This window comes from Echinops telfairi, unplaced genomic scaffold (assembly GCF_000313985.2).
Source record: "Echinops telfairi isolate 266 unplaced genomic scaffold, ASM31398v2 ScPeMD7_7425;HRSCAF=8463, whole genome shotgun sequence".
NCBI classification, from domain to species: Eukaryota; Metazoa; Chordata; class Mammalia; order Afrosoricida; family Tenrecidae; genus Echinops; species Echinops telfairi.
The window spans coordinates 1,754,302-1,764,367 of NW_022111325.1; the positions used below are offsets into that span (position 1 = coordinate 1,754,302).

A 10,066-nucleotide genomic window follows, 5' to 3' on the forward strand; every position below is an offset into this window, starting at 1 on the left:
CCTGGGCATTCTTCTCCCTACTGGATGGAGATCTAAAGGGCACGCTTTCTGTCTGCATCCTCACTAAGGGTACAGCCTCCATCTCCATCTTGGGGGTTGTCTCACCACCCTGTGGGCTCCTGCCTGCCTCTCTGCCCAGGCCCCTTCACAGCGTCTGTCCACCTCAGGCTGATGGAGCCCGGGCCCCAGGCCAGGTCCTGTGTCAGCCACCGAGGTGGCTGTCAGCTGGGGCACAGAAAGGGATGGTTGGCAACTGGCCTCCCATTTCCCCCGGTGCTGTGAGCACTGCGGTCCCGCCGAGCTCCTCAAGAACCTCCCTCTGCTCAGCTCTGAATCAGCCCCTTCATCCAGTCCTTGCGGTCCCTTTGTTTCTCAAGAGCTGTCTTCTGGGGAACTCAGGCCTCCCTGAACTGCGGCTTCTCTAGTGGGTGAGAGAGAGGCTGGTGGGAGGGGTACTTCAGCCCCCGCCCCCCCTTGTGCCTGCAGGCTGCTTCGAGGCGACACTGTGGTGGAGCTGGGCCTCAACGATTACCTGGACATCTTCTGCCCGCACTATGAAGGCCCAGGGCCCCCTGAAGGCCCAGAGACATTTGCCCTCTACATGGTGGACTGGTCTGGCTACGAGGCCTGCCAGGCAGAGGGGACAGGTGCCTTCAAACGCTGGGAATGCTCACGCCCCTTCGCGCCCTTCGGCCCTGTGCGATTCTCAGAGAAGATTCAGCGATTCACACCTTTCTCCCTGGGCTTTGAGTTTCTGCCTGGAGAGACTTACTACTACATCTGTGAGTGAGGAAGGGCACACTGAGCGCCTGCCTATTTTGGTGGGGGGCAGTGGGGGGGAGGGGGGGTGCAAGGAAGATGGCTCCTTAATAGTGCCAAGCAAGGCAGAGAGCCTGGGAATAGAGAGTCTGGCGTCCCCACCACTCCGAGGGGGGCTGAGCCCAGAAGTAAATCTAGGAGCCACAAAGAGCTGATGTAGAGTGGAGCGGGTCGGGGGAATGGGGAGGTAGCCAGAGGGGCCTGGGGAAGTGAGCAGGGCAGTGGTTGGGGCCTGGCACCTGGCACCTGGGTATGGCCCCTGAGTAAGAAAAAGCATTCCAGGTAAGTGGAGAGAGCAGAAGCCACAAGAGTCTGGCTCAGAGTCTGAGGCACACGTAAGGCGCTGACTCCTGGTACTAACTGCTAACTGCTTCCTCCCGGTTTCCCACCACTCAGCGGTGCCAACTCCGGAGAGTTCGGGCCATTGCTTGAGACTCCAGGTGTCTGTCTGCTGCAAAGAGAACAGTAAGTGGGGCAGGCTATGCGAAGGGGACCATCTCCTGTCTAGTGTGTGGCCCTTGGGAAGGAGGGAAGAGATGGGGAGACTGTGAGTATACCAGGCTTTGAAGGGTCCAGGTGGGAGCTTGAGCCCCATGGGAGCATCCCCTGTAGGGCTGAGGTAACTGGACTCTAGGTTTCTAGGGGCAAGGCCCTTCTAGGCCTTAGCTCACCTGATTGTCTCTAGTGGCAGTTTAGGGGAGACTTGGAAGGTCAGGTTAGAAAGGATGAAATGGTAGATTATGGGAAGGGAGTGGCTGGTTTTGGATACACTGGACAATCTCATAGGAGGGGACAGTTGGGGGGATGAGGCAGGAGGAAAGCTACAGAAGTGGGAAGACCCATCAGCGTCTCTCCTCCCCCTTAGAACCTGAGTCAGCCCACCCTGTTGGGAGCCCTGGAGAGAGTGGCACCTCGGGGTGGCAAGGCGGTGGTGCGCCCAGCCCCCTCTGCCTCTTACTGCTGCTGCTACTACCGATTCTGCGCTTCCTGCGAGTTCTCTGAGCCGAGAGGACCCTCCCGGCCACTCCCAGAAGCCAGTGCCCTGTCAGGACACCCTGGAGGAAGAGCCCCTGCCACCTGAGCTGCGAATGCCAAGCCAGACCAACACGCTGGAGCAGTGGTGGCAGAAATCAGAGGGCCGGAAGTGACCCGTGTAACACGCTGAAGATTAGCCAGGGGCGCTGCAGACACCCCTGAGCACCCTGGAAGGTCCTCGTCAGTGGCTTTGCTGGTCCCTCCCCATCCCCCTGGAAGCCCCAGGATTTGGCAGGATCGAATCCTTGAGCCAGCAGGGGGCCAAGGACCTGGGGACAGGTGGATTGCTGGACCAGGGCCACGAAGAAGCCCAAGCCTGGTGTCTATGCCCCGTGTCCAGTGGGCTTTGCTCTGGGGCAGCACCTTGCCCTCCCCAGGGGGGGTCACTCTCTTGTCTTCTGTGAAGATGGACTTGCTATGAGGTTGAATTTTATGCCAGTTTGTATTTTTATAAGAGCCTGGACCAAACCCTGAATAAACCACCTCTCTTGTTGTTGCCTTCCCGACCCTCCTGCCCTCTGGCCCCTTCCCCGACACCAGGACTCTTGGGCCCATGCTCCCAGCTTGACTTGGTCTGACCTTCTTGGCAGCTGTGCCCTGGCCACCCATTCCAGGCCTCACTGGGCACCCCTCTGTGTGGGCGGGGTGCCAGCAGCAGCTGTGGAGCTTGGTACCTCCCGCCTCCGTACCAGCGTTTCCTATGCTGAAGAGGGGCAGATGCCTCTTCGGGTGGGCCTGGCTGCTTAGGGTACTGCTCAAGCCCTGGCTGGAGGGCTGTGGGGCAAAAGCAAGAGGTCGACAGACAGTGCCTGGGTTTCAGAATGCCTGGGTCCCTCAGAGCTGGGCATACCCCCTTCCTTCCTGAGGGCACACTGGGCCAGCCTGGCCTAGAACTGGGAAGGTGGGGTCAGATCAAAGCCGCCTTCCCCAGCGGCCTCTTTGTTCTCCGCTTTTATAAGGAGGAGGGGGTGGGGCCGAGGAGGGAGGGGGGCCCCCTTTGCTCACAGCCCTACACTGGCTCTCCCATCTCTGGCAGCAGATGCGGTGTTTCTCCACCAAACCCAACGGGATCCCTAATAAATGGTGCCCTGGGTAGAGCCAGGGTAAGGGGTGTTCCTTTCCCCCTGTCGCTGTGCTCTGGCCGCCCTGGTACCCCGCAGGCTCCCCTGGCACCGAGCCAGCCCGTCTGGCACTGAGCCAGGGATCGATAGGTGGATGTTGTGCTGATTAGCTCGCCCGGCTGCAGCAGCGAGAGTCGGCGTGTGAACACGGGGTGGGGGTGGGGGGCAGGGGTGTCTGGAGCCGGCACCATAATGCCCGAGAGTGGGAGGCCCTCTCCTACCCCATTGTATCCCTAGGTCAGACCTGACCTCTTGATCACTCACTAAGGCGGTGAGAACACTCCGCCCATCCCCCTCCACCACCAAGCACCCCACTAAGGTCCTTAGCGGTTCTCCCTAATTCCATTGCTCCAAGGGTGGGGGTAGGCAAAGCCCGCTGGCGGGACAGGCTGGAGTTGTGGACCCCTCCCTGCTATTTGGGGCCACTTTGAGAAAACGCCCTGTCTGCCGTGCGTGCGCCTGCATATTCCTATGTCAGATCCCTCCCTGCAAACAGATCTGTAGCGGGGGCGAGGGGCTGGGCCCCCCCCCGAGAAGAGCCTGCAGCCGGAGCTGAAGGTGCCAAGCTGCAAACTCCGTCTTCCGGTCCTGGATTCGAGTTCAGTTTTTACCGGCTTCTAGGATCTAATCTGGATGTTGCCATGGAAACCGGCTGTCCGGCTACCTCCACCCCTCCCAATGAAACCTGGGGCGGGGCCGACAGTTCCCAGTCCCTGGCCTTGATGGAGAATCTGCTCCCAGCCGCCCTGACACCCATCTTTGCTAACCGAGGCGGGGGGGGCAGGGGGATGGCGCTCGTTCCCGGGTCTGGGGCTGGCGCGCGATCTGAGAACTGATAACGCATGTGCGAAAGAGACACGGGGCCCAGTCGGCTCTCAGCGCACTCAGACACGCGCCCTCGCCCGCCGCCCAGCTCCCTGCGGGCGGGCGCAAGGGCGGACATCTCGGCGGCGGCGGCTGCGGGGGGCATACATGCATGAGGAGCTGGGCTGGAGGAACGAACGGGGGCGTCATACACGCAGACACCCCCTAGCCCCCAGGCCGCAGACGCTCAGACCGAGCCTGCCTTCTCCCTACGTACGCTTTCCCCACAGCCTGGGCCACGCAAGGCGCCTCCGCCGTCCCGGGCGGGGCGCGTCCCACGGAGAGCCCAGGCGGCTGCTAGGGCTGGACCAGCTGAAGGCACTGGGCGGTCTCCTGGGCACCGAGCCCTGGCCACGAGAAGTCCTCGAGGCGCATTCTGGGGCGCGGTTCCAGGAGGCTAGGCAGGCCTGCAAGTTTTGGGGCGTCACCGATTTCCCCTAACCTCAGCAGTGGTAGGCAGCCGAGGGTGGGGCCCTCAATTTGCTGGATCTGCCCCAGTCTCTCCCGAACAGATGAAAAAGCTTCCCTCATCTTTGCCCCACCCCATCTCCCTGTTCCGAGCGAGCGCCCGAGTCTCTGCGCCTCTGCCACCAGCCTGCTCCTCACTTGGAGGGACGGCAAATCATTCTTTTTCCCTTTCTTTTGTTCTTCCCTTTCATTAGCTCCCTCTTTCTCTCCCTTATTCATTCATTCAGCAATGGGTGAGCTCCTGGGGCGCCTTTCTTTGAGTGGGCCAGACCAGCTGGGGTCGTCGGGGGGATCCCCAGCGGTGACACAGTTGAGGAGGGTGCACGCTGGCTCCCAAATAGCCAATAGAATCCTGGGGCCTGGGGCATGAGGTCATCACCGGTGATGCCCATTGGTTCAGGCCCGGTCGGGGTGGGGAGTCCCCATAGCAACCGACGGTGCGTCCGAGCGTAACCCCGAGAGTGGTCTTTGCTGGAGCTGCTGTGGCAGCTTGAGTGGGTACTTGGAGTGGGGGCGAGGGAGGCGTTGAGTTTACCAGGTCCTGCCACCCTCTTGAAGTCCTTTCTAAGAAGTGGTCAGCGCCACTGGCAGCAGGGTGTTGGCGACAGCACTGGGGTATTGGGCGAGGAGCTGCTGCCACCCGGAATGTCAATTCTGAATTCCTGGTGTTCATCTGCATATTGTCTGCATCTTAATTGCATTCTCTTCATTTAAGGTCAAATTGGGCAGACATCACATCCCCAGCCTTGTCACCACCGCCTGTATCCCTAATTCATCCCTTGTTGCCTGGCAAATCTTCCCCCCAGTTGCTCAGCCCACAACCCACCCCTCTCTCCTGCCTCCAGTGTCTCCTGGGCCGGTGGGGGTGAAACATGGTGAGAGGAGGCAGGGTGAGGAGTTGGCCTCTCCCTCAGGATGCTTGCTGACAGATGGGAAGGGCTGGTCTGTACTGCTTGGAGACTAAATTGGCAAAGCAAATGGCAGGGGCAGGTGCCCCAGCTGGGTTGAGGGTCTCCAGGGCCAAATCACCCACACACCCCTGCAGGGTGCTGGAAATAGGGATGCCTGCTTTCAGCAAGGGGCAAACCTGCCCACCTGTCTGGTGCCAGGGCAGCTTCCTTCCTCCAATTAAACATTAATGAGGTGTCATTAACCCTTACCTTGCCTGCCAACTCTCAGGTGGAACTCAGGCTCTTGGTTCCAGACTGAGGGAAGAGGGGCAAAGAGGGCCTTTTGAGGAAATGGAGAAGCAGTCGGGTCAGAGGAACGGGAGGCAAGAAGGCCAGGCTGGCCTCATGGACAGCATGCATTGATTATCTTGTGTGCTTCTCAGGGATTCTGGGAATGGGTGTCCACTGTCAGAATACATTTCTTCTTTTGCTCACTATCACTTACTGGGCACCTTCTGTACTCCCGAAATGTTAAGCTGCATGCCCAGTGCTGGGGATACGTGCACATTTACAGAAGACAAGAACCCCGACCTCAGGAAATCTTTGGAATGCCAGAGGAGAAGACTTGGCCAATATTTATAACACCAAATGCAAGTGTGATCATAGAGCTATGTACAAAGCGCTATGGGGAAAGTGTGCAAATGAACTGCCAGAGAAGCCTTGGGTTCTGAAGGGCAACATAGAAGGCAGGGCGGGAATGCACAGACTGAAAATCCTTGCCTAGGGGACGCAGCAAAGGTCCAGATCTAGCTGTGTTTTGGGTACTGTTGGTGTCTGCCCTTCCAAGTCATTGTGTGTGTGTGTGTGTGTGTGTGTTGTCTGGATCTCTCTGCGTCTGGAATTGCTCCTCCTGAACACACATTGTGGCTTTATTACAGATCAATGTTTGCCGTGAAGCTCCTGAACAGATTGGCCTGAACCTGCCCAGCCAGGGGAGGGGAAGTGGAGAACTAATGTTGACACCTTAGGAAGAAGGAGGTGGGCAAGCACCATCTTCACACCTGGGGACTCAGACCCCTCACTTTCCAAATATCAGTGGACTGTCCAAGGCAGGCAAGTGGCTGAGCCCTAGGCTATGATGGGGTGTGCCCAGGCATTAGCCCCTCAGGTCCTGGCTTCCCTGAGGAGACATGGGGGTTCCAACCACCACCACCCAACAATATTTTGGGCCCCCTCTCCCAGCCTGTTTCTCTTCTGTCTGCGGAGGGGCAGACCAGCTCAGACCTGTCTGCTGGCTCTCTACCTTGGGGAGCGGACCTTTTCCAGGGGACACGGAGGGCTGGGGAATGCTGGAGCCTTCTGGGAAGCAGCCAGACACTCCACCCTGGCCCTCTGCCTCTCTCTCTCTAGCTGGGATTCTCCCCACCCACTCTGGGCTGCCACTTCTCTGCTTTCTGCCCAGACACAGCCATCTTTGCCAGGGAAGCCCTCAAGGGCCAGAGCTTGGACAACAAGGACTGGGGAAGGGGGGCTATAATTTTCCCCAGACACCCCCCAGTTCTCTCTGTCCCTTACATCCACTCGCTACATTTTGATGGAGAGAGAGGAGAATCTGCATGTGGGGCAAGTTTGAGGAATTAAGGAGAAGATCAAAGGCCGCCACACGCTCCACACTGTCAAGGTTGGGGACCTCTTTCTTAGTCCTCCCTTCTTCTCATTCCAGCTAGTAGGAGAGGAGGGGGCATCCGAATGTTCATGGGCCAATGCCATTCTCTTTCCATTTCATATCTCCACACGTGTTAGAAGCTCCCTATCATTCTCTTACCCCTACCCCGTCCACCTTCACACCCCAAGCTCCGAGTGACCTGTGTCAGCAGGAAGGGTGCAGGCTGCTCGGAGGTGGGGGAGAACAAATGGAAATGGGAGCCTAGGGCTGTCCAGTTGGGGAGTCCTCCCTCAGCAGATAAGGATGGGAAGGTCCCATTAATCAAGCCCTCTTTGAGTCTCAAGCACTGTGTTCAGTGCTCCCCAGACGTGGGTTTTAATCCTCCTCACCACCAACTTCGTGAGGTAGGGTATTATTATCTCCATTTCACAGACGAGGAAGCAGTGTCCCAGAAGGTGAGTCCTGAGCTGGCATCTGAACGAAGCCCAGGCTGTTCCCTGCTCAGCCAGACTGTCTCCCTCTCCCTTGTTCTCCAATGGCACCCAGGGGCTCCCACGCAGCTCCAGGGAACCACCTCAGAGATGCCTCGGCCCCTGGCTTTGGAACTCACCGGACTCATTCCAGAGATCCAGGCACGCTGAGAGTCAGAAGTGATGACACCCCAAGCCACCCGCTCAGCCTGGGCCCTGGTTTCCTGTGCCCTGCTCTGTGTGCCCGGCTCCTTGCTGACAGGCATGTGTATAGCTGCATGCCAGCGGCTGGATGCATACTGGGCAGTCAGTCAGGAGGCATGTGCATCGCTCCCCGCTCAGCACCCAGGTTTCTGTGTTAGGGCCACACCAACAGCTGGCCTGGGCTGGGCCACAGAGGGCCCTGTGCGAGGTGCAGACTTGTGAATATTTCATGTCTGGAGCTGGCGGCTGCCTCTCCGCTCACACGTGTGCCCGATCCTCCCTCTCACAGGCTCCTTGTTTATTTGTTTAATGAATTATTTATCCCTTCCCCTCACCCCCTTGCTTCCTTCCTGCCCTCCCCCTCCCACAGGCCCTCGCCTCCATGATTTATTGAATGCAGCTCAACTCTGTGGTTGCCACCCACTGTCCTGGGAGCCACCTTGGGCCACCCAGCCCAAGTGCTCCCCAGGTCCCAGACCTGCTCAGCTCCCTGCTTCCTTGGCCCCAGAAGGGAAAGGAGAGGGGGGGCAAGGATCCCATGCCAGGGTGCTCCCAGGGGCCTCCGCACAGGGCCTCTGGGGTGACTATGCAGCCATGCGGTGGTCTGGCAAGCACGGGGTCGGAGGAATGGCAGGCCGAGCCTGTTGGTGAGGAGGCCAGAGGGAGAGCCAGGCCCCTGGAAGGAGCCCCAGCTCTGGAAATCTCAGGCTGCAGCCTTAGACACGGGTGTTTCAGCCGGAAGGTGGTGACTCATTCCCAGAGCGGCAGCCTTCAAGTGGATTGTGACTCAGAGCGACCCTCCTGTGTCAGAGCAGCACTGGGCTCCACCAGGTTGTCGGGGGCTGGTTTTTCAGAAGTAGACCGCCAGGCCTTTCTTCTGAGGCACCCCTAGGAGCCTGGTAAAATCCAGAAATCTAAACTTGATTAGATTGGGTGCCAGAGAATTTTAAAAAGAAGGAAAAAAAAAAATCTGTATTTTCATTTTTAAGAGAAGCACACAGCCCCAGAGGGAATCTTGTATAGCAAGGGTGAGTCTTGTTTTATGACACTTCTGTTTCAGTTATGTGTAAGAGCGTGTCTGTGTGTGTGTTGTGTGTGCGCGCGTTGGTGCTGGATTGCGATGAAAAACATCTTCCTCTGAATCATGGTCACAGTTTGAGTGGGTTTGAGTCACAGTTACAAACAGAGACCTAGGTCTCGTTGACGAAGGTCTGACTCCTTCCAGGACCCAGATGCCACAGTGAGAGGCCTAGGCCTTCAGATCCAGTCCCAGCTGGGACTCAGAGCTTACCCACAGAGACTCCGTCCCTTGGGAAACCTAGACCCCATGAGGAGAGGCTTATAAACAGGCCTGGGCATCACAGCTAGAAGCACATATCCTAGAGAGAGAAGCACAGAGCTACTCCATTTGTGCCACCCTGGGGGCCAGTAGATGCTGACATCAGCCAGGCTTCTCACAAGGATAGGGAGACATATAGGGCCACCTCCCACCGAAGGAAGCAGCACCTTGTTTTTTACACAGATACCACTTGCCAAGAAGCGCACCCTAGGGGCTGGGTCTACATAAAGGGATGCTTTTTTCGACTTCCCTCCAAGGCCTAAATCAGTGAGCATCCCTGTGGACAGAGAGGGCCAGCTAGGCAGCGCATCAGCTTCCATGGACAGAGACCTGGGCCCTATAGATAGAGCGTCTTCAACCCTGTACTGAAGGCACCAGATTTGAGAGAGAAGAACTCAACTATTATATAGGGGCTGAGGGGTGGAGGCGTTCAATGCTAGAGAGACAAGGACCCAAACCCTTAAACGGGACCCGTATTCTATTGTACACGGGGTTTTAGGCTTCTAAAGGGGAATGCAAAGTTCAAGACCGGAAAGGAAGTGTCTGCTCACCATGGACGTGAACAGCGTCTTTGCCAACCATGGGCACTACAGAGAGGGGCCTATCCTCTTGAGGCAGGGAGCATGGGATTTGTGGCACCTGGACAGGCGGGTTAGTATCACTGGACAGGCAGGTTAGTATCACTGGGTGAAATAAGGCTCCCTAGGGCGGAGGAGTCTGGGGGGAAGGAGAGCTGTTTGCAAAGTCCCCCAATCCCACCCCTAGGGGCCTAATTTATTTTCCGACTCTTGAGAAGAGAGTGGTGATCCCCAGAGGCAGAGGGGGGCCCAGGGAGGACAGAGCCTGCTTTTGCCTGGCAGCAGCTAAGCAGGAAGCCTACTGTGGATGGCATTGCCCTTCCCCCCCCTCAGCCTCTGTGGCAGACTGGTGACCAGCTTGGCAGGGATAACCAGATACAGGGTACATATGCATCCTCTCTTTTCCTGAAGTCACAAAACACAGGCTCTAGGTGCGTGAGCTCTAAGAACCCAGTCTACTACCTTAATACTAAACCTATAAATATAGGCACATAGATCTAGTTCCCCATCCTCATATGTAAATATATTTGCATATGTACATGTCTTTATCTAGACCTCTATAAATGCCCTTGCCTCCCAGCTCTTTCCTCTATTTCCCTTGACTTTCCTCCT

At 57.5% G+C, this 10,066-nt stretch overlaps 1 protein-coding gene across 1 annotated transcript in view; it reads left to right on the plus strand.

Moving 5' to 3' along the window:
* EFNA4 (ephrin A4) overlaps positions 1-2,347 on the plus strand; it is a 4,056-nt gene extending 1,709 nt beyond the window's left edge. Inside the window, exons 2-4 of the mRNA XM_004714653.2 lie at positions 487-782; positions 1,216-1,284; positions 1,685-2,347. Of these exons, the coding sequence (XP_004714710.1) occupies positions 487-782; positions 1,216-1,284; positions 1,685-1,821 (502 nt within the window). The 3' untranslated portion in view covers positions 1,822-2,347. The remainder of the gene's footprint in view (positions 1-486; positions 783-1,215; positions 1,285-1,684) is intronic.
* The last annotated feature ends 7,719 nt before the right edge of the window (positions 2,348-10,066 follow it).